Raw genomic sequence first — 25,292 nt, forward strand, 5'->3', positions numbered from 1 at the left:
GGGGGGGGGGGTGGGGGTTTGAGGTGGCATGAGGCGGCTGTATCTTGGGAACCTGGAGGTCAAATAGGGTGACCAGATCACTGACCTGAAATATCGGGATGTGGGGGTGGGGCCAGAGCGTAAAAAACAAACACCAAAAAAAAGTAAACAAAAAAAAAGCTGTTTTGCAGGTGCCGGGGGAATTAGCAGGCCCTGGGCACATGCGGCCTGTCCCGCTGCCCTGCAGGGAAGGAGCCGCTGGAGCGCAGCCAAGCGGGAGAGGCGCTGGGCTCCGGACCCCGGCAGCAGTGGAGGAGAGCGGCTCAGGGCCGTGCGAGTGGCCACGTCAAATTTATCGGCTGGGGGGGACCCCGGCCGGCTCCTCACCCTGCCCTGTAGGGGGGTAGCGTCCCCGCCCCGCGCCAGCATGTGCCGCCGGCCGCCGCAGGCCAGGTAAGGAGCCGAGTCCCCCCCCAACCCCCTCGTCCTGGCTCCTCAGCTGAGTGGCATTCCTCCTCCCTCCCAGGCCTGCAGCTGTAATGCCGGCGCAAGCCTGGAGGGAGGGGGTGGTGGCCGGCTTACAGTTCCTAGAGCTGGAAGCACTGGGTGGGCAGGTAAGGGGGCTGCTCCCCCAGGAGGGAGATGGGGGGTGCTCAGCTGAGGAGCCAGGGGGAGGGGGAACTCAGCTCGTTACCACCCCCTACAGGGTCAAGGACCAGCAGGGGTCCACCTCGAGCCGATAAACTTTACATAGCCACTCGTGCGGCCCCAAGCCGCTCTCCCCCGCCGCTGCCGGGGTCCGGAACCCCCCCCGTCTCTCTCCTGGGGGAGCAGCCCCCTTGCCCGCCCGGTGCCCGTACTCACCACCCCCCTCCCTCCCAGGCTTGCGCCGGCGTTACAGCGGCAAGCCTGGGAGGGAGGAGGAATGCCACGTGCTTGGGGAAGAGGCGGGGCCAGAGCGGGGATTTGGGGAGGGAGCCAATGGGGGAAGGAGGGGGCAGAGTGGGGGTGGGGCGAGAACCCTTCCAGGAGGGCAAAATTGCTTGTTTGTCCAGTGTCGCGACTGCACATCGGTCGGGACGTGGGACAAACAAACAAATATCGAGACAGTCCCGATAAAATTGGGACGTCTGGTCACCCGAAGATCAAATGGCTCCAAAATTTGCTCAGTTGTCAAGCCCCACTCTCCCACGAGGCACACCATATTTCAAGACAATCCAAGTAACCATGTGGATTTTAGAGCATTTAAGAGTCAAGGTTTAAACAGAAAGTTGGTCTTAATCTTAATAAAGATGTGACTGTAGCAATGTTTTCTGAGAAGCTCCAGCACCCTTCAAGGTCTGTGTTCAACTATGTACAGCTGGTGGTAGATGTTTGCTTAACACCTTCTGGGGTACGCTGACTTCCAATGACAAAGCAAGTGGTAGTCCAAAGCTAGATGCCGAACCTCCCTAACATGGAAGACAGCAATGAACTACAAGTATGCCATGGAATGGACTAATTGCTAATTTAAGAAACCCATCCTTTTAAGGCATATAGAATTCTTCAGTACACCTGTAAGACAAGATTCTGAAGCAATCAGACTTTTGATAAAGGAATTTAATAATTTAATTAAAGAGCAGCTTTTTATTGAGGGGTGGGGGGTATTCTAGCTTTTACCAAATAGATGTGTGTCAGAGACTTTACCAACAGAGCTGTTGCTGGTGAGAGAGATGGCCTTTCATGCCTCTTATTTTATAGCCTCTTTTATCATTTGATGTAATATTTTAACCTTTTCAAATCTCTGGGTTTTTTTTTTAAAGGTTAGAATTAAAATGCACAGAGCATATTCCCTTAATTTAAATGACATTTTTCTAGGTTAGTAACTTCTGATATTTCACCAACTATTCCATCCTTTAAATGCCATACAATTTTTCCTTCTACTAGAGTAAGGCATAATATTCCCTCTCCTTCTGCAGCTGCCTTTCATAACTTGCAAATTGAAATAGTACATTAAACTTAAAACTCATGCGGTTTTTCCTTCAGAGCTTCTTCTTGACTAGGAAATGGAATTTTGAATTGACCTTTCAGTGGAAATTTTCCTCACAGTAATATAAAGAGGCTCTGGCTGACAATCTGGTCAGTGCTGAATATAAATTTGTATTCGTGGTAAGGTTTTAGCACATTAAATATATTTGGGCACATTAAATATATGTTAGGGACTTCATTATGATTTCCTGGGTATGCAAGGAATACAGAATCAGGCAATGTGTTAAACTTATGACTTGTAATAAATATATTTTTATTAAACAACTTGATTGCAAGCTTATTAAAATATCAGTGATTAAGTTAATAACAGAAAATACTAAAGGAGGAGACAGTTAAAACCAAGGGGTTCTAGTTGTGATTATTTTTAATTTAAGCACAATGTGCTCAGCATTGTACCTAGGGTGACCAGATAACAAGTCTGAAAAATCGGGACAGAGGGTGGGGGGTAATAGGCCTCCTATATAAGAGAGAGTCCCAAATATCAGGACTGTCCCTATAAAATCAGGACAGCTGGTCACCCTAATTGTACCTGATATATAAATAGTCCATGCCCACAAGAGCTTACACTCTGAAGGCAGATGTGGGGTTGGGGGAAGAAGCACTGAGCAACACAGAGGAGGGGATAGCTGAGAGAGTTTTTATTTAATTCACTACTTCTCAGCATTGCAGAAAGTAAGTCTTTGGCAGAAGTTTGAGGAAATGGTGGGTTGGCAACCACATGAAAAGGACAGCATGAAAAAATGATGGGAGATGGAAATGATCAAGGCGTTAAAGCTGATATCTCTACTGGAACAGATATGAGGGTTGGTGAAAAGTTCTGAAGATGTAGGCTGCAGTGAAGGCCTGGAAAGTAAAGACAAGAACAAATTTAATGCAGTGTGCAAGGTGGAACCAGTGGGTGAAATCAGGTTAGCATGGGGTGGTGAGTGTTAGAACAGTGGGTGAAGACTATATAATCTTAGTGGCTGCAGTTTGGATGAATTGGAGGGTGATTGATGTGGGTTTGGGAGGCTGGAGAGGAAAAAAGATGCAGTAATCAATATAGGAGATGGCCAGAGAATCAATCAACATCTTAACTATCAAGCCAGAGAGGAAGGGTTGGATTCTTGAGGAGGCAAAACAGCATATGTGCTCATGGATGAGATATGTAGGGAGAGAGGAGTTTGACTCTCAGTTTATAGGGCTGGGTTGTGTAAACCGCAATAGAGGAATGGGGGGAAGTGGAGATTATTTTCCCTCCAAATTTAAGATAATTTCTTGTTATGCTTTAGATGCCAGTGAGCCATCCCAGGGGAAAAAATGTCAAATGGTCTGATAATTAGGAGTGAATGGAGGGAATCAGAGGAAAGCATGGGATGAGAACTGTCATCTGCATGGAAATAATACTTGAATCCTTGTGAGCAGATGAGTCTTGAGGGACTCCTAAAGAGGGAACATGAAAGAGGAACTGCAGGAGGAGATGGTGAAAGAGAGAGTGGTGAGAGGAGGGTAAAAAAATAGTGCCGCAGAAGCCAAAGAACAACAGAATTAGGAGGGGAGTGTGATCAGTTATCAAAAACAGCTAAAAGATCAAATGTGGGGTAAAGCCTTAAGATTTAGCTAGGTAGAAGTCATTGAAGACCTTGGTGAGAGAATTTTCAGTAGAGTGGAGAGAACAGAAACTTGATTGGAGTGTATCCAAAACTGAGTTAGAGGAGGGGAAACTTGGAAGTTGTAAATGGCCTGTTTGATTATTTTAAAGTGAATAAAAAGATATGTGGGACAATAGTTGAAGATGGAATCAAGGGCCTTCCTCAGGATATAGCTACTAGATCTTGCTTGTAGTTTGAAAGGAAGAAGCCACAGCAGAGACAGAAAAAGAGTGAAAGAGGCTCTTGAGAGGGAATGGGGCAAGGGGACAGATGGAGAGATTGGAGGTGCAGAGCAGGTGAGATTTGCTAATGATGGGGGTCTTGGGTCATTAGGAAACTGTTCTGTGACCTGTCTCTGTAGACTGTTCCTTGAAACAATAACTTCAGTTAGGAGAGCCAGCAAGCTCCATCCTTTCTTTGCTGACCTTTCTTATACAGTCCTCTTTAAGTATACCTTGGTTCTGTACAACCTGACACCAAATTAATCCCTAGTGTGGCCACTGACTTTTGTCTGAATCAGATTATCTAGTTAATAGTCTTCCTTAAAGATGCATTGGCTGCCAGGGAAGACAGGTTACACAAGCTTGATGCTGAAGTGGGCCGTAATAGGACAAAACATTCCATAAATCCCCTGGATTATTCATTGTTATATGGCGGGTAGAGGGCCATGCTGTTTCCTCCCAATGCTTGTCCACACAATCCTGGAAAGAAACATAGCACACTTGGCTAGATCCAAGGCATGCCTTCAGAATGTTCCAGTTTATGGAAATGCTCTGCCTGCAGCTCAGTCCACACCTACATGTGAATCTCCCAAGAGTGCAGATCTGTACTGACAGTATTCGAAGGAGCAGAGTTACTCACCTGAGAACTGGAGTTCTTTTAAATAGAGTTTCAGTACAGATCCACACTCCACACTTGACATGAGGTACATTTTTCTAACATGTTTAGTAACTTAAACACATTTGAAAAATTTCCACAGGGTCTGCATATTCCAAAATGATCGGGATAGATGAGGCTGATACACAGATGTGCACCCAAAGGGTGGCAGTGGGTACACCAAACCCACAATATCAGAATTTTGAGTTTAATTTCCTTTTTTGATTGTATACATAATTGCCTGAAAGTTCTATGCAAAAGTATTAGAAATAGTGCTACCTATTGGCTTTATAAAAAGAGAAAGTTAGATACCTTTTGGAGTCTAATAATGCAATTTTTCATGGTAGTGATTTTATTTGAGGAGTTGGAAGATAGCTACTTTTTTTTTGTTAAAGTATGACAACTTGCATTCATAATGTTGCATGGTTTAAATAGCTGCCATTGCAGAATAACAATTTTAAATATTAGAATGGCTTCATTCTTAAAGGAAACTACTTTTCAAACTTAATTCATAAATGAATTATTTTTAGTCTAGAGCTAAAATCTTTAGACCCAAAACGAACAGACTGACAGATGTGGCAATGCTTATCTAGATAAGGGCAGAAGAAACCTGAATGGAGCTGAAAACCTGTGTGCCAAGTCAGACCTGTATTGAAACTACCAAAATATTGAAACTCAAATGCTGGAATGGAAAGATGTGAATTTATCGGTGTGGTTTTTTTAAAATAACTTATATAATCCATTAAAATGACTTGTGGTTTGTAGCAGATCTGTTAATGAGCAAGGCAGATAGATTTCCTAAAATATTAACTTGCCTAACACTCTCTATTACAAGACCCTGTTCTCAATTGCTTATTACTCTGCCAAACTTTTAACTGTTTGGGCTGAAATTTAATTATTCTGGAAAATGTCAGCAAAAAGGATTCATCTGTTTCGCAGAACGGATTAGGGAAAAAGGCATTGTTGTGCCCATTTAAAAAAAATTCTTAACCATTTTATTGAGAAGCTGTGTAGCCTCCATGCTTTGGAGCAAGAAGTTGAAATTTGGTGAGGGGTTTTTTCCTTGCATCAGAGTTGGGTAAACTTGACCAAGTTACAAATTGCTGAATGACAGTTTGCACGTACTAAGTAGAGACCTGTTTGTTTCACCACTTTTGCTGAAGATTTCATCTGAGCACGCTCAATCCCAGGACTGCATGGGCTCAGCAGGACTACCTACGGTTGCACCTCCAGGTACCCAGGAGCCATGTGGCACTGGAGCTGAGTGCAGGGAGACTTTCCTGTGTGCTTAAGGTGCCCCCGGCTAGCACCCGGTGAAGAGGAGGAGGATTGGAACAGCTTGAACAAAATACAGAGGGGGATGAGGAGCCAGGCCTGGAGAGGTGTTACTGGGAGGAGGGAAGGATGGTATCAGGAGGAGGACCTGCTGAAGGGGTCACGGAGAAGATCCAGCTATTAGACTATGATCCCTTTAGAACCTGGAATAGAACCCAAGATTCTGGAGTCTCAGTGCATCTCTGCTCTCTGCCAATAGCTAGAGCCCTGGGCTTTATAGCAAATACAAAACACTTAATAAAAAGAAAAGCAGAATATAAAACAAAATTAATTGGGAAAAAATTCACCCCTCATCAGTGGCTCCTGTGGCTTTGTGCTGGGCCTGGCTCCCCATACCGGATGTTGTGATCTGGCACATGGAGTTGCAGCACTGCTCAGGTTTGGCCCGGCCACCTTTCTATCTTCATGATGGAGGTATGGGCAGGTCAAACCTGAGTGGTGCTGCAACCCCGCTCTCTGGTCCTATTATCCCCCTGAGGACAGGAGCCACTACTGCAGGGCGCATGTGAGGTGGATTTGGTTTGCGATCCCCTTACCCCCCAGGGCCTGCTACGCCACTCTCCCCTCCTCTCCTGGGTGTAGGAACCATCCCCCCGCCCCTCACTCTTTGCTGGATCAAATGAAATAACATGAAATTCCAGAAAAATAAAATTATATTTATTAAAAAAAATTCCACAGGGATGTACAAATAGCTGTGAAGCCTAGTGGCAAAACATGCCTTATCTTCCTCTAGTGGCTGGCTCATGTAGGGTGACAACCTACTACTGCTATTACTTGCTCTGTTGGCTCAAGTAGCAGAGCTCATGGATTTAAAGGTTCCAACTTTGTTGAACAAACCTAGATTTTATTTTTTCACTATGCTTTTTAAAAACAACTTGGACTACATGCAAGAAACTACATTTAAAAAACTTTGAGATTGCAAACTCAAGTAAACAAAAGTTAGGAAATACCAGAATTAAGGTTGCCTTTGTGACCTTAACTTGCCCCTTCCCCCACCCACTCCATGTATATTCATTATGATGGTCTTTAATTACATTATCACATTTTTCCCAAGACTTCTGCCTTATTTAGTTGTACAGTTGATGAAGCTGTTTGTCTGAAGGACCCCTGCCTTATTTGCTGGAGTAGTTGGAAAGTACACCTCTACCCCGATATAACATGACCCGATATAACACGAATTCGGATATAATGCGATAAAGCAGTGCTCCGGGGGGGCGGGGCTGCGCACTCCGGTGGATCAAATCAAGTTCGATATAACGTGGTTTCACCTATAACGCGGTAAGATTTTTTTGGCTCCCAAGGACAGCGTTATATCGGGGTAGAGGTGTATGTAGTGAAATGAGGCGGGGGATTTGAGGAAGAGAGAGGGTGATCCTGTGGTTAAGATAGTTGAATGCCACAGAGTTCCTGTGTGATGGTACTCAAGTCACTTAAACCAAACTTTTCACAGATGGCCACTAATAGTGTGTTCCTCATTTTCTGGGAGTTCCCAACTTGACACAGGTTCTGGCTTGCACTGCATTGCTCAGCACTGCATCTAAAGTCATTGAAAGCTGTGCTCTGAACAAATGATGTGCTATAAAATGCTAATTTCTCTGAAAAATCAGGCCATTGGCATCTCAAATAGGGCACCCAAAATTAGTGTAAAGTGTTGACCCTAATCTCTCTCTGCATCAGTTCCCATATCATCCATTGAATAGCTGCTCATTCACTGAGCACTGTCCAAACAGCTGTGCACTGAGACAGCAATCCTGTGGGGGGGCGGGAAATAGTGTGTTCATGCAATTAAAGACTAAAGTGAAGTATACACACAAGGGGAGGTTGAATTAAGGTTGTGCAGGCAACCTAAATTCTGGCATTGAGTGCCACTTTTGAGTGGTTAACTTTGCGACCTTAATGTTTTTAAAGTGTTTTCAGACATAATAGTGTGCATGCACACAAGTATGTGCGCATGCACGCACGTGTGTGTGTGTGTGTGTGTGTGTGTGTCCAAATATAGCTGCTGTCCCTCGCCTAGATAGCGTACTTGAAAATGGCAAACATTTAACTGGATCATTATCAAATTGGTCAACACAAATAGATGATCTCCAGTATAGTAAATGTAGTTGGAGTCTGTACTATTCAACACAGGATTGCTTGGCTTTTTATATTATTTCAGGGGGATAGCCTTGGTGTTGCATTTTTAAGGGGATTCAATCCCACTCACGTGTTGTACAGATGGCAGAGCCAAGCTAATATAGAAAAATGAGAAACAAGTAACTATTTAATGTACAGGAATGCATGATCTGCATTACAAATTTGTCATTGGTATTGCATACAGGAAGCCCAACCAGATGGCTGTGCATTAAAACACATTCCTTCTTGAGAGAATTAAATACAAGCAATTTGCTCAGAATTTCTGCAGACTTCTACTGCACATCACATTAGGATAGAAAGAACAAAAGATTAAGTGCTTTATTTATTGAAAATGTTTAAGTGAAGTTGGAAGTTACTTAGTTATCTTTCTCCACATGTATTTGAATCACATCTTTGCAAACAATAGCGATCTTTGTTTTAAAATGTGGGTGGGGGGGTATGATGAGAAAACTGGCCTCATAGTATGATATACTGCTTAGCGTATGCACAGTAGAAACAGAACCACTTCATTGTATCAGATTTATACTTAAATCTCAAGAGAGTTGACTCTTTGTACCTGAATAATATTGGTTCAAGATACTTATTTTTTCCTTCCTATCATTAGCAAGTTTTTTAAATCTAAAATGTTTTTAAAAATTAATATGTTGATTACTAAGCAAAAGCAGGCTATCTTACATCAGTGGAATATTGCTTTCTATGTTTAGCTTGGTGAGAGTGGTTACTGTACAGGCCATGAACCAGATTCTATGGAATTCAGCTCCCTTGGAGGATGGGTGGCCACACGCGCATCAGGCATGAAAAAGAACATCTATGGAAACATTGAAGATTTGGTAATTTTTTTATAAATATTTCTTTTTATCTAGTATTTCCCCTCCAATTTGAAACATTCGATTCTGGCCTCTGTAAATTATTCATAATTGGGACAGAGAAAGTGGGGGGGTGTATAACAGTTCTTTTAAATTACCTTTATATTAAGGCTGCTTCAAATTTGGAATAAAGCGCTCCCTTTTAGCAAACAATGGAACTGTAATACGATTCTGGCATCATTACTGTAAATTTTCTCAAATAAAATGTTAGTAAACATTTACAGTAGTGACACCAGAATCCTACTATAGCCTCATTGCTTACTAAAGGGAAGTGCCTTATTCCAAATTTGAAGCAGCCTTAATATAAAGGTAATTTAAAAATGACTCTGCATCTCCCACTCTCTCTCCGCTATATATAGGGGGTGTGTGTGGGAAATTAGGCAGACTAAACTCTTTATATGAGTATTGTCACCTTCTGTTTTGAAGCTTCATTGAATTTCTTTGTCACTTTTGCTGTATTAAGTGATGCAAAACTAAAACAGCTTTCTTGGTGGGTGTGGGTGTGGTGGGGGGTTTTTGTTTTTTAAAGGAAGGATATGTTCCTGTCAAAATCTCAGCTGGCCAGAGTCCTTGCCCTATTTTTTTCTAAATCACTTTTAGAACAGAATATCTTTCATACCAATGGACCAATATGTAACTAACTGGGATTTTGGTGGGCATGGAGGCAGGGAGAGTGGAGGTGGAAAAAGGTTTTGTACAAGATGAAGTTAAGTATTTTGATGGCTTACAACATCTGTAGCTGCCAAAAAAAAATTGTCTAGTAGTGCCTTAAAGGACTGAAACATTTAGGGTATCCGAACAAAGATGAATTTTTATCATAGAATCATAAAATATCAGGGTTGGAAGGGACCTCAGGATGTCATCTAGTCCAACCCCCTGCTCAAAGCAGGACCAATTCCCAACTAAATCATCCCAGCCAGGGCTTTGTCAAGCCTGACCTTAAAAACCATATCAACATGTGACATCTGATTGTGCCCTGGTAACTGAGGCGCCCTTCTATTATATAACTTATGTGTGCAGGGAAGGGTTATGCCAGATAGTTAGGTATCACTAGACCTTAATTTGCATCAAGTTAAACTTTGGCATGTGAAACCATCTATCATTGGAGGAAGAATAATTTTCAAATCCATTTTAATCCATTAAAATAATAAAACATAGTTAAGGACCAGATGTATATTTACTTGATATTTGGATTATGTACTTCTTTAAAAATGGTAAACAATTAGCTCTTAACTTTTTTGATGACGGTCCTCCAACTACCTGCTGGGTTGGTAGTCATTAAAACATTGGTGAATGTGCTATGTTTAATAATAGTCAGTTGGCTGATGTGGCTTAATCACTTTTTTGATACTTTGTGTCACAAATATTTAATTATGACGTATTATTTGCATGTAGTGAAATCTTCAGATAAATTTCATTTTGAGTTTATTTTTGTTTCTGAGCTTGCTGTATCTAAGTGCCCATTAATTCATTATTAAAATGTTTTTGTTGTGTTATACAAACTGCTTAAATAAAAGTGCACGTTACTATGTAAATATGCATGTTATGAAACTGTCTTCGTGGTCTTATGAAGAGCTCAGGAGAAGCCATTGGGTTATATTCCTCTCTCTACTATTTTCCTGTGATATAGTAAGTATCTATATGTGAGAGCTAACCAATGCAGTCAAACAAAGGGAAGATATAGGCTAGGATATCATGAGAAACCCAACAAAATGTTTAATTGTAGATTAACTGTGGCATGCATAAAGGGACAGAAGAGAAGAGTTTGATTTGGCAAAACAATGAGAAGAATCTGTGCTTTCACTGACTAACTGAATTGTATTAGATTTATTAGTGGCTAGCAGGTTACTCCACAAAATTTCTAGGGGGTAATTTATAGGATTTCCAAATTGTATAGTATAATTACATCAAGTTTAAGTTGCATTTTGTGGTAAATGGAAATTTTAATATGAATATATTAATCCATATATGTTAATGACGTGACTATACATTTATTCAATATTTAACACTCATCACTGTATGTGTTTAAACAGGTGGTTCATATAAAAATGGTAACCCCAAGAGGAGTAATAGAAAAAAGCTGTCAAGTACCTCGCATGTCAACAGGACCTGACATCCATCATTTCATTATGGGATCTGAAGGTATAAACAAAAGTAATATCAAGATGCTATTAGTGAGATTAAATCAGTTTCTGTAATGGTTTGAAATCCTTTGGGTTTTATTTATTCAAAACATAATTTTTCACTTAATGGGTAGTACTACAGTTCAAGAATCTTCTTTTATTTCTGTAATACTTTGTGGCTCTCATCACAGCTGCATTGTTGTTGCACAAACACACAAAAAAGCATGTTCAAAACAGCTCTCGTGTCTCTAACTATAATCAATTTATTTTTGAACTCAAGCTTTTAGGAAATTCTAATAGGTTTACAAATCATTGCCATATACACATCAGAAAAAAATGTTAATCATTACAATACTGAGCTTGTCTTCTTGCTTGTTTGTGTCATGCAGTAATGAAATCTCTATTTTAACCTGCTGTTACCATGTTACTTAATGTGGGACGTATTGTTTCTTGTTGTTTTAATAAATGTAACTGACTCTACTCATATTTAAAATTGCTTGGAAGTAATCAAATGTTCACAGTTAAATTTTGGCTTACCCATTTAGATGAAACATGGTGCCAAATTGATGCAATACATTTCAAAAAGTTCTTTATTAATATGAAAATGTTGTCTTTTGGGTTTGTATCTCTTTATAATTATTTAAATCATTCTAGTTGGCTTTGTTCAGGAAGGTTGCTGTGTTGAATATTTCCATTTTCATGCATAAGTGGAAGTAAGTAATATGAATTACATATATGCATCAAGAAAAATTTGTACTCAAAAAAATTTAACTTAAAATGAAGTGTTCACATGGGCAGATTAATATAATTGTCCAGTAGTGTATTCTTTTCCTGTTCGGTATCCTTTTATTTATTCTCGTTTTTGTTTTTCAAAAAATAATGTTGGCACGTATTAATTACTCCTGCAGGATTTCTCTGTGCGAAGGTGTCCATACTAGTCCAGTAGATAACCAAAACTCTGAAAAGCTTTTTAAATTAAAAATTCCTGAGGGATGCCTATTGCAAATGGTGTTAAATTTTTGCACAGAAAAAAATTGCCATAAGTTATAGTGAAAGAGAATCTTTTTCAGATGTTATACAGAGGAGTTGACTGTTTAAATAATAGTCTTTAGAACTCCTTGTAGCTGCTTGGATTTCTGAGAAGGGAAGAGTTTAAGTTCTTAGAACAAAACAAATTTTCTTCCAATTCCACACATGATCTAAAAGTTCCCAAAGTCCAGGACTTCTGTTTCCATCTTCATGTAAGTTCATATTGACTACTTTTTAAGTCATAAAAAGTGCACTATCATCCCCTTTGTCTGTTATAACTCTAATCAGGGTTAATAGAAGCTACTCATATCAGGTGAAGAGAAATTCCAAAAACATTCAAACTTAGTCTAGTTGTTAGCCTTTTTGTGGGATTTTGCTAACCTTGCCATCTTTTTACTATACCATAGACTTGTCACTGCATGCTATACATTTTTCCAGTTTCTTCATTATTTGTCATGCAGTTGCTCCAAAAGGCCCCAATCAGAATTATATCCCTACTGTGCTAGGCACTGTACAAATATAGAGAGAGACATAGTTGCTGTCCTGAAGAGTTTGCAATCTAATTCGTTACTAAATTTGTTGAAACTGCAGGATAAAAGCCTCTTCTTCTTCAAGTAACTGTGCACATATATATTTCACACAATAAAAGTGTGTGCGGCCAGTGTATTCAAGTCAGAGACTTTTGACATCAGCACCATTGGGCGGTGCATGGCCTCTGCCATCTTCATATGTGGAGCAGAAGGCATAAAATGGAAGTAGCCATGGCCTCCCTCTGTTGTTACCACCTGTAGCAAGAGTTGGAGCTCCCCGTTGCCTCTGAGCTTCAGTTAGACAGCTCAGAAGAGATTTTCTCCTTTGTATATAGTTATAGTTCACTTTACTGCAATTCTAGTTTAGTTAAAGAGCTGTTTTAGTAGGTTTTTTTGCCATGCAGAAATCCCCTGGTTTTAAACAATTTAACATGTGCTGGGCTGTTATCCCTGTCACCAATAGGCACAAAAGTTGCTTAATTTGTTTAGGTGAGAGACATATGTTCTAGCTGTAGATTGTTCCCCACTAGGACAAAGAAATAGAAGAGGTTTTGTCTTAAATTTTATCTTCTCGAAATGGCAACATCTCCCTCCTCAGAGCCTGACCATGACCGAAAGTCTCCATGAGAAGTGCATGTCTAGCTGCCAAGGCTCCAAAGCCAATATTGGGTGAGAAATCTTGCTCTCCTGTGGCCTCCTTGCAGTGTTCAGAACTGTTTTGAGATTGATAGAAAGTGCTCCTCATCCCACAAAAAGGCACTTAAAAAGTCATCTAATGCTGTGAGGTCTGGTCATAAGCACCACCACTCAGACTCCACGTCCACCAGGGTTGTTGAGACTGGTGCCTACTGCTTTAATGGAGAGATCTTCAACCCTAGCATTATTGGATCTGGTTCCATCTCCAATGGCTGTACATTTACCTCCATTGTCAGTGCCATCAATGCCACAAGCCTTTCATGCGGCAAAGGACTTGTTTCTCTTTGCTGGACTCTACATTGTCTGATTCTAATTGTAGCTGCTTCAGCTACATCGGCATTGTCTGCACCACCTGCCACCAAAACGTGATCAGTTCTTCCTGTATCTTCAGTGCAGTCCACATTGGCACCATCAACTTACTGTTTGGCATTGCCAGTCTTCAGGCAACTCAGGATTCAGCTCTAGAAAGCACTCTGAATGTGATTTGCTGATTACATGGAGTAACCCTAGATAGATCTCTCACATATCTTATCTACCCGAGGAAAACTGTGGCTAAGGTGAAGATGTGTAACAACCTTCTAGGCAAATTGGCCACCACTTTATAGGGAGCAAATGCTCAAAATCGCCAATCATCTGGTTTAGCCCTCTCTTACTCTGCAGCAGAATACTGTGCTCTGGTCTGACTCCATTTGTCTCATGTAAAAGTGGTTGACACATAACTGCACTCAACCATGTACATCATAACTGGCGCAATTACACACATTGTTCCCTGTGTTAAGCCACATCACTCCTCCACACGTCCCTCTGGTTGCTACAGCCAGAATTGATGAGAAGATCAGGGCAAACCCAAGCCTACCACTATACACGACCTCTTCAACTACCCAAAAGCATGCTTGTCGTCAAGGCACCTGTTGTGGGCCCACTTGCCCTACCCAGATTTCTCTGAGGGATTGATGTGGTGTGAAGAATGATCTGCAGCTGACATTAGAAACCAGTCTCTTATAATTGACCCAACCATGCATGTACCCAGTTTTGATTTGCCCCATTCATGGATTTTGAAGAGACCAGGGTCAATGTGCAGACAGCCTTCCAACCCTTGGGGCCAATGAGGATCCCAAATGCAGCTGTGGCCAAAGACAATGTCTCACATCACTAATGACTGCCCTCTGACCAGATTTGATGGTTGTCTGAGAGCTCTGCACGTCGCTGATGAGGCTGCAGCAAATTGGCATGGCAAGGTCCATATCTGATGAGAAGAATAATGAAAACTGCATTTCTGCTAGCAATTACTTACGCAAGAAGGGTACTGGAGCTCCAGGCACTCTAAGCCAACCCCCCCTTTCCTGTATTTGAGTGTATTAAGCTCTGCTATAATCTAGCTAAGTTTTCTCATCCTCTGAGAATAACAGCCCACTGGGTCCTATTACATTTCATCAGTAACATACCAATAGTGGACATTTGCAAACGAACAACGCAGTTGCCAGTACATACCTTTTCCAGACACATTGCTTTCACTCAAGCTTCCTGGGACAGTGCCAACTTCAGCGAGTCAGTACAGCAGTGCTTTTGACTTCAGTCACTTTTCAAATAATCAAAAGTCCCATCACCTGTAAGGAAATTGTTGGTGAGTCACAGTGGAATGTATATGTGCACAATCACTCAAAGGAGGGAAAACTGTTACTTACCTGTATAGTAACTTTTGTTCTTTGTGATGTATTGTGTGCAGATACATTCCATGACCATTCCACCTTCCCCTACTACTTGAGGTATTAGATGGTGTGAAAAAATGGAGAGAGAGGTGATGGTCACACCCCTTTTATGGTCTTGGCTCCAGGAACAAAGATGGCTGGAGCACGTGTGCTGACAAAAGTTTCTGACTTAAGTGCATTGGATGTACATACATTTACATGTTTTTAAACGTTTTCAATTTGTTTGAAGACACTGAAACCATACTTACAACACTAATTTGAGTTGGTTTTAGCACAACATATTGCCATTTTATCATGGCATTCTAACATTGAATAGCTCCCCATTAACAGTTAGTCAGACTCTGTGATGGCTTCCCCAAAACCAGCTTAAAGACTTGAAAAGTTATGTCATCACTAGTCTACCAGACCTCTAGTATCTCTTGTATGATCTTCAGGTTAACTTCAGTAATTTGAACTGGTTAACTTGTTACCTGAAGAAATCTTTTCTGTCCTAAATTGTTTGTTTAGAGTCCTAATGTTAAAGGATTTTCAAACCATCTTAGCCTATCTTTCCTAATCCCAATCTTCTTCTAATAATAATAATAAATAATAATAATAAAAAAAAAACCCTGATTGCCCCCACTACAAATCACTGAGTAGAATGGGGAAAATATTTATTTTTAAACCTCATTGTCTTGTACATCTGGATAGGGCAGCCTGTTTTCCTTACTTGACAGTTCTATTTAGAGCCTGTCAAAAACAGTGGCAAAGCCTGGTGTAAATGCAGTAAACCAGCTGAGCTTTTGCAGAATACTGTATTAAAACTATTAGTTTTTAGACATCTTGAGCTTATTTGATCATTTTGTGAAAAAAATCTGATCCACAGTTTGAAGAACGTTGCCTTAACTGTCAACTTCTAATTGAAGGCTTATGTAGAAAGAAAAATTAAGCTTCTAGTGAAATGATGCACAATAAAAATACTACTCTAGGCTTTAAAATACATTTAACAAATCTGACTTAATTTTCTTAAGGCATCTCACTTATGGGATAGTATGAAAATACTCAAACATACATGTTAAGTCAGAAAGCAAGAGAGATTTTTGTGACATAGAAATGATGTTCATGTTCATTTTCCTTTTTAAAGGAACCCTTGGAGTGGTTACAGAAGTTACAATAAAAATTCGACCAATCCCTGAATACCAGAAGTATGGCTCTGTAGTATTTCCTAACTTTGAACGAGGAGTGGCCTGTTTAAGAGAAATAGCAAAGCAGGTAAGGAGAAATTTTTGTTTTTGAATTCTATTACACTTGTTTCATTCATGCATACAGTATCTGTATTCTAACACTAGGTGGCACAGTAATGCTCTGGTTTGTCTCTGGCTACTTTTGTAGTTGGTAAGTGGGCTTAAAGGGATAGTATCAATTTTAACGTTATCATAGAATATCAGGGTTGGAAGGGACCTCAGGAGATCATCTAGTCTAACCCCCTGCTCAAAGCAGGACCAATCCCCAGACAGATTTTTACCCCAGTTTCCTAAATGACCCCCTCAAGGATTGAACGCACAACCCTGGGTTTAGCAGGCCAATGCAATTGGTTTACAAATCATATTTTAGCAAAGTTTATAAAACTTATTTTCGTGTTGTTCCTATGCAGACTAGGAGAGTTGTACACATTTGTGGCACTTGCTGTTCATATGCACCAGCATGGTGATGTGCTCATGCACTGTTTTGGAAGATACGTGAACTCTCCTTAGTTCACTTAGTAACAGAAGAAAGCAATAGATCCAATCTGCTAGAGATGTGACTATAAGAAAGTGGGGGGCAGGGCATTTGGGAGGTAGGGGACAGTAGCTAGCAATATTTGGGGTGCTACAGGTTGAAGTGGTCTTTATCCTCCATAGCTACCTTGGGACTGTTCCAGTTTTCCTTGGAAAGTTCTGTAGCCTGGATAGTATTGGCCTGGAGCATTCTCACGGTAGTGTTCAGCATGCACATTCCCGGGCTAGTTTTCACAAAGGTCTTGAACACACAATCTTAGGATGTTTAAAAGAAAAAAAAAAAAAAAAAAAAAAAAACACCCTCCAAAAAACCCCTTAATAATGGATAATTCTCATGGGGTGGATTCTAAATATACATTACTAAGAAAAAGCACTATATAAGAAAAAAATATTATAGTATTTAAAAATAGTAAATGAGTTGATATCACCTTCACTGTAACCTGCACTAAAGCTAGCTTGCTGCTGCACAGTAAATATAGCATAAGATGTATATGACAGACTTTTTGTTGAAGCTCTGAAATAGCCATTTTAATTTTTTTGTGTGATATACTTTCTCTTCTCTTGTGTTGAACTGTCAATTATATCTTGTTTTATGCACAATTTAATGTCAGAATAAAACTGCAATGAGAAAAGTAGCATGGATGGATAATAGTGGATCGAAAAGTATTATAATGTGGATCTATGGTATCCTGGCACTCTACCAAAAATGGCATTACCGGTTTTAAAGTCACTGATAACTTGGAAGAAAATGATCTTGAATGCTTATGGATCAATGTCCTAATAGATAGATCATAAGGTGTGGTATAAATTGATGTCTGCTACTGACCATCCAGTCACAATAGGGAACAGGACGGCCACCTTCTTATGCACCTATCTATAATGTGTAGAAAAAAAGCTCAGCATGATCATGCTGGGTACTACTTAAATTTGAGTGACATGCTGGAGGTCTCGTGCTTCCAGTACTGAAACATGTTTGAAATTTCTAAACGTTAGAGATGAGTTTCCTAACTCAGTGTTGCTGCCATCACAGTTAGACTTGTCTTAACATAAAGAAGAACTGATCACAGAATTAAAAATTAATGGTAGCTTAGGTACAAGTAATGATCATGAGTTGATCACATTTATAATGTGCAAGCAGAATAAAGTGTAGACCAGGTAGATGTAGATATAATTGCTTCTTCCCAGCTGACTTGGCTCACTTGTTTTCAGCTTTGTGAAATTGGCCCTACTGAAGCACCACACACACACACACACACACACACACACAGATGGAAGAAAGGGGAAGTTAATAGTAATGAATCAGAAGCTAGGAATTGTAGAAAATGGATAAGGGAAGCGAAGGGAAATGAGGAGAAATCTATGGCCAGCAGAGAGAAAGACAATACATTTTTAATATATTAGGAATAAAAAAGAGACTGACAATGGTATTGGTCCATTACTAGATGGAAATTTGTAGCATTATCAATGATAATGCAGAAAAGGCAGTGAAGTTCAATGAATATTTTTGTGCTGCATTTGGAGAAAAAACAGATGAGTCTCATCATATGGTGGTGATAACACTCTTTGCATTCCACTAGTATCTCTGGAGGATGTTAAACAGAAGGTAGTAATATTAGCCATTTTTAAATCAGCAGATCCAGATAACTTGCATTCGGGAGTTTTAAAAGAGCTGCTGAGCAGCTTGCTGGACTGTAAATGTTGATTTTTTTTCAATAAGTCTTGGAGAACTGGAGAAGTTCCAGTTTACTGGAAGAAAGCTAATGTTGTGCCAGGATGACCCGGGTAATTATAAGCTTGTCAGCCTGACATTGATCCCAGCAAAGATAATGGAACGGCTGATAGGAGACCCATTTTATAAAGAATTAAAGAAGGGTAATAAGGGCCAATCAACATGGGTTTATGGAAAATAGATCTTGTCATATTAATGTGTTACCATTTTCTGATGAGATCATAAGTTTGGTTGATAAAAGGAATAATGTTGCCCTACTATACTTAGACCTCTGTAAGACATTTGGCTTGGTACCGCATGATATTTTGATTGAAAAACTGGAATGATATAAAGTTAACATGGCACACATTAAATGGATTAAAAGCTGGCTAAGTGATAGGTCTCAAAATATAATTGTAAATACGGAATCATCAAACAAGTGTGTTTCCAATGGGGTCCCACAGGGATCAGTCCTATACAGGTAAATAAGTTTTTTCCTTAAAATGTGTAATAAACATGTTGGGCCAGATGCTAGCTTGAGTTGATACTCTAAGGATTCACAAAACGCTGTGAACAGGAGAAGAAGCATAGGGCAGAAACTATTCACCCTGAATTTGTCCCTTTTAAACTAGTATACAGTGTGTCTTCACATGCCCTCTTTAGCCACAGCTATTGAAAAACATTCCATAGCAAAGATCAAGCATCAGGAGTATAACCATTTTTTTAAGACCAGAAAAGCTCAGCCCTATACACGTCCCTGCCAGTGCAGATTAGTTCCATTTGGAATTATCTCTGCAGAGGTCTCTGTTTAGAGCACAGGACATTACCTTAAAATAATGCTGGATTTCTTTGGGCTATGTTAATGTATGCCTGTTTGGTTATAAACACAATTAAGCCTAGAGCCAGATTTTGGCCTGATGCCGAAGAGTTGATGTACTTTAAAACTGAGATTTTTGAATTGGTCAAATCTACACATTAAGTGAATATCTATCCTTGCAGTGAATATATGCTGAAAATAAAGGAAATAGAAATAGGGTACTAACGCCTTTTATATATGCTGAGTTTTTTATATGAAAACATGACTCATAGTTTAAACCACTTCAGCACAATTTTATTTACAAATTGATATTTTTTCTTTTTTTAGAGGTGTGCTCCTGCATCAATTCGCCTTGTGGACAATGCACAATTTCAGTTTGGTAAGTTCACAAATATTGTGTCCAAAAAAATAATATTTATATTCTATTTCTAGAGTGCCTGGTCTTAAGTGAGATATCCAGGCTTAAAATCCAGACTGCTTGTCTGTGTCTTATTTCTAGTTTGAATCTTTTTGCCTTTTTGGAAATGTGACTGTTAGGAGTAGGAAGAGTAGCCTACTATTGCTTTCAAATAATGGAGTTCATTCTTTGTCTTAAGCAGTAGAAGTCTATGCTTTGGTGCTAAAAGTCCTAGGTTCAAATCTTGTTGATGACTTCTTTTGGGAGTCCTTATAGAAATGCATTAGCGTGTGTTTTGAAAATAATTCCTTCAAAATTTCATATTGCTACTGTAGCTAGTGGACAACTTTGGAGTACAGTGCTTGTAACACTGACAGTCCATAAATCTTATTGACTAATGAAGTGAACAAGGTGCATATCCTATGCAGTATGTCAACATGTGCTTTTATTTTATGGTGACAATACTCTTTGGAAGTAAAGGGGCAATGTGTATGAAAGTGAGATTAATAATATTGTCTAGAGATAGATATAGCGCAGAGAAGCAGCATCCTCCATGAACTTCTGCCACTGTATCTCAATCCTGATTGTGTAATGCACTCAGGGCAGGTCTACACTACAGGGTAAAGTTGACCTAAGTTATGCAACTCCAGCTACGTTATTCACGTAGCTGGAGTCGACGTAGCTTAGGTCAACTTTTTGGGGTGTCTACGAGTTTCTCCCGTTGATTTATCGTATGCGTCTCGTTCCGGTGGAGTACCGGAGTTGACAGGAGAACGATCTGCCGTTGCTTTAGCGGGTCTTCACTAGATCCGCTAAATCGACCCCAACGGTGGATCGATCGCCTCAGCGTCGATTCACGGTAAGTGTAGACATGCCCTCAGTATTAAAGGGACACTTCTCAATGGTATTTTGTGGGTGTCTGATATGTAAAACATGCTATTTGGATTATATATTCAAATGATTTGGGGTCCAGTTCTTCCCTGTGGTATGCATTGGGTAATGGGAGTTGTGTGTGTGAATCTTAAGGTAAAACTTGGCTTTATTTTAACACATTTTGATTTTTTTAAAAATCTTCAAAACTGATTGGGAATCCCCTTTTGAATATATCATAGAATCATAAGACTGGAAGGGACCTCGAGAGGTCATCTAGTCCAGTCCCCTGCACTCATGGCAGGACTAAGTATAATCTAGAGTAGACCATCCCTGACGGGTGTTTGTCTAACCTGCTCTGAAAAATCTCTGATGATGGAGATTCCACAACCTTCCTAGGCAACTTATTCCAGCGCTTAACCACCCTGACAGTTTTTCCTAATGGCCAGCCTAAACCTCCATTGCTGCAATTTAAGACCATTGCTTCTTGTTCTATCCTCAGAGGTTAAGAACAACAATTCTCCCTCCTCCTTGTAACAACCTTTTATGTACTTGAAAACTGTTCTCATGTCCCCTCTGTCTTGTCTTTTTTCCAGACTAAACAAACCCAATTTTTTTCAATCTTCCCTCATAGGTCATGTTTTCTAGACCTTTAATCATTTTTGTTGCTCTTCTCTGGACTCTCTCCAGTTTGTCTACATCTTTCCTGAAATGTGGTGCCCAGAAGTTAGCTTATGTAGCATATGTAACTTATACTCCACAGACAAGAAACATTAAAGTGTCAGTATAGGATTGGTTCTGCTGCAAAAAATACCCCCATACTATTAATGTAAGTTTAAATTTGGGGTGTAATGAAATGATAGGCAGCATTAGTTTAAGATTAAGGAAAAGATCATCATTACTGTTGCTTGGCTCTCTGAGCTGTCAACAGCACTTTCCTAGTAAGTTATGCTCTAAGGAATACACACCTCTACCCCGATATAACACGACCTGATATAACATGAATTCGGATACAACGCGGTAAAGCAGTGCTCGGGGGCAGGGGGCTACGCACTCTGGTGGATCAAAGCAAGTTCGATATAATGTGGTTTCACCTATAACGCTGTAAGATTTTTTGGCTCCCGAGGACAGCATTATATTGAGGTAGAGATGTAGTTGTAATTCAGTGTATATGGACATGTGTACATAACTACAGTCAGTTTTAATCATATATAAATCTGTGGGTATTGGTATGCAAATCTACTCTAGAAGGCTATTTCCAGTTAAAGTAAAAGCATATGCATTGCTTGTGAAATTGTGTATACATTGTGTATTGAGGAACTGAAAATGAGTGAATGCATTGTGACTTGTGTGCTAGACTTGGGGGTTAAATAGTCTTCAGTTACTGTCCTTTTTGTAGCTAACCCATATTTTTACCTTTTCAAAATGGAATTTCTGTAATGTATTCTGACTGAGGCTATACCTGAACGCAATACAGAAAATTAAACGGTTACAGAATAAACCAGCCCCCTTGCTTACTGGGATATCTTTCAGGGAGCACATTACGCTTGGTACTATTTGTTTGTGGATGTGAATCAATGCAATGTGATTGACCTATGAAGACTTATGGTTTAGAGGCTGACTACCTGAGATTGCTCACTGAAGTGATAGCATGACAGTTGCCTTCAGGAGAGGTCTCAGGCTATCCATCTCCTGATTTAAATAGGAGGATGCTGATGGCAGCATGCTTTCAGTGAGGGACTTTAGTCCTGTAGGTCATTTACCCTTTGGTCCAACAAAGTCAGGGGGTGTGGAACTTTAGGGTATGTAGCAGGGTTTGCCTGTCCCCTCCAGGTTTTTGAGGAAGTGCTTTGAGGGGTAAATGAAGTTGGGGAGTAGTAATGACTAGTCCCAATAACAGGAATGAGTGGGGGGCGGGGGGATGCATAGTTCTTAAGGACTTAGATCTTCTGTATTCTATTATACTGAATGTGTACCTAGAGCAAAGAACAGATGCATTTTTAAAATTTGAAATTGCAAGTTTAGATTTAAAATTTACTAACATAGTTGAAAATATTTGAAAACTGGTCCTCCACTTAGTGGCTTAGACCTGAGTTTAGGGTTGTTTCACTTATTCTAATTAACTTCACAAGTACTTTAAACAGCTCTCTCCACTGTTTTAAGTGTTTGTGAGATAGTTAATGGCTGCCGGAAAAACATAAACCCTGAACCTATTTCTTAAGCACGCAAAATATCTTCCCGTTTCTTTTAAAGGTTGTGGTTGAGTAAATTATTGTCCTTTATTGCCTTAACTGATGCAGTCTTTTTGTGTATGTCAATTTTCTATGCACATTTGTCATTCATCAAATGTATATAGAGGTGTACTTTTTGCAACTTGTTCTTATCTTAGTATGCAAAGGAGAGTTGCTCTTTTTAGTGAAGAGGAAAGAAGGCTAATGAATTACTGAAGTTCATGCTTTTATTCAGGAGAAAATACTTTGAAGTATTTTACAAGGAAGTATTTGGAAATACCATGTAAACAGTGCATAACTTTTTTATGAATTGGGCTCACAGCATGTAAGCCAGATGTAAGGCTATTAAAATAAAGCAGTTATGGGAGTTCAGACATTGCTAGTAACTGAAAACAGTGGAGAACACAGTAAAAGGCTTTCATCTCAATTCAACCCAGTCCTGAGGCATAGATGTTAATTTAACAGACTCCAAGATGCCATTTGTGTATTCTGGTACCTTTAATTCTGCGTATGTGATTAAGGAAGCAATTACTAGTTTTATGTAGAGAAATCTGCACAAGCGATATAACCAGGAAGGGGGAAAATTCTATACACGTTACTTCATTTTTGGATATTTGTTTCAATGGTTTGGCATAACTTAAAAAAATAAATAAAACCAGCAACCATTAATTTCTATTCCATTAAAAAAATGGAGTGTGGTTTAAACTTTCTATGTGCCGTATATTTGTGATGACCTGAACTAAGATTAATCAGAATTACATGTCTGAATGAAGATATGGTAATGGATACATTTCTACACACTATTCCCCACGTATTCCTTTTGAATAACAATTAATGAAAAACATTTTCTCTAAAATCTCAAAGGAGATTTCTTCATTATTAAATTTTAAGTTACAAAAAATAAAATGTTCTGAGTCCTTTGTCAGAGCTTTACCTATAAATCCCTTATCAGAGTTCTTCGTTACATGATGAAGTAAGATCAGATTTCTGAAAATCTTGCAGCTATTACTGCCTTGTTAACTTACTCTTTCCTCTTTTTTTTCCCCCCAAAGGGCATGCTCTTAAACCACAGGTTGCTTCAATTTTTACATCATTTTTGGATGGGCTGAAAAAATTCTACATCACAAAGGTATTTAATATTTATTTTAGTGCTATTTAGCAGTTTAGGATTCAGAAAGTTTCTAGTACATTGTCTCATGAATTGAGGTGCTCTTGAAATGTAACAGTTGTAACAGTGCAGAAATTTCGCATAATGGTTCATCCAAGGATCTCAAGGAAATGGTGGGGATAGCTTGTTTCGCTATCAAGATTACCATTGTGAATGCTAGACTGCAGCAAATTAAACTAATTCACTTTTTCTGTGCAATAATACTCATTTTAAAGTATAAAAACTAAATACTTGGACTACTTCACATGTTCAGATTTGTACAAACATTAACTAGTCCTCGTAACTCCCATGTGAAATAGGTATGGTCTTTCTACTACTCCCAGTGTAATGTGGGATAAGATGCATAGATTCATGGATTCCAAGGCCAGAAGGGACCATTGTGATCATCTAGTCTGACCTACTTTATCACATAGTCCGTAGAACTTCCCCCAAATTATTCCCAGAGCATATCTTTTAGAAAAACATACAGGCTTGATTTAGAAATTGTCAGTGATGGGGAATCCACCATGACCCTTTTATAAGTTGTCACAATGGTTAATTATAGAATCATAGAAATGTAGGACTAGAAGGAACCTCAGTAGGTTGTCTAGTCCAGTCCCTGCACTGAGGCAGAACTAAGTCTGACAGGTGTTTTGTCTAACTTATTCTTAAAAACTAATAGTGACAGAGATTCCACAACCTCCTAGGCAATTTTCCAGTGCTTAACTACTCTTACAGTTAGGAAGTTTTTCCTAATGTCTAACCTAAATCTCCCTTGCTGCAATTTAAGCCCTTTACTTCTTGTCCTGACCTCAGTAGTTTAGGAAAACAATTTATCATGCCCCTCTTTATAACAACCTTACAGGAACTTGAAGACTGTTATCATGTCCCCACTCAGTCTTCTCTTCTCTGGAATAAACAGACCAATTTTTTTCAATCTTTCCTTGTAGGTTGTGTTTTCTAGACCTTTAATAATTTTTGTTGCTCTCCTCTGGACTTTCTCCAGTTTGTTCACATCATTCTTGAAGTGTGATGTCCAGAACTAGACACACTACTACAGTTGAGGCCTTATCAGTGCTGAGTAGTGCTTCTCATGTCTTGCTCACAACACTCCTGCTAATACATCCCAGAATGATGTTTGCTTTATTTGCAACAATATTACATTGTTGACTTGTATTTAGTTTGCGATCTACTATAACACCCCCATCCTTTTCTGCGGTACTCCTTCATTGGCAGTCATTTCCCATTTTCTATTTGTGCAATTGATTATTCCTTCCTAAGTGTAGTACTTTACATTTTGTCCTTATTGAATTTCATCCTATTTATTTCAGACCATGTCTCCAGTTTGTCAAGATCATTTTGAATTCTAATCCTGTTCTCCAAAGCACTTGTAACCCCTCCCAGCTTGGTATTGTCCACAAACTTTA

The 25,292-nt window shown here is 39.6% G+C and overlaps 1 protein-coding gene across 1 annotated transcript in view; it reads left to right on the forward strand.

The window, feature by feature from the left end:
• Positions 1-25,292, forward strand: part of AGPS (alkylglycerone phosphate synthase) — a 114,855-nt gene that overhangs the window by 39,958 nt on the left and 49,605 nt on the right. Inside the window, exons 9-13 of the mRNA XM_026647593.2 lie at positions 8,690-8,815; positions 10,885-10,993; positions 16,062-16,189; positions 19,548-19,599; positions 23,771-23,847. Of these exons, the coding sequence (XP_026503378.1) occupies positions 8,690-8,815; positions 10,885-10,993; positions 16,062-16,189; positions 19,548-19,599; positions 23,771-23,847 (492 nt within the window). The remainder of the gene's footprint in view (positions 1-8,689; positions 8,816-10,884; positions 10,994-16,061; positions 16,190-19,547; positions 19,600-23,770; positions 23,848-25,292) is intronic.

The sequence above is a fragment of the Terrapene carolina genome, unplaced genomic scaffold (genome assembly GCF_002925995.2).
Source record: "Terrapene carolina triunguis isolate 2854851 unplaced genomic scaffold, T_m_triunguis-2.0 Scaffold62, whole genome shotgun sequence".
NCBI classification, from domain to species: Eukaryota; Metazoa; Chordata; order Testudines; family Emydidae; genus Terrapene; species Terrapene triunguis.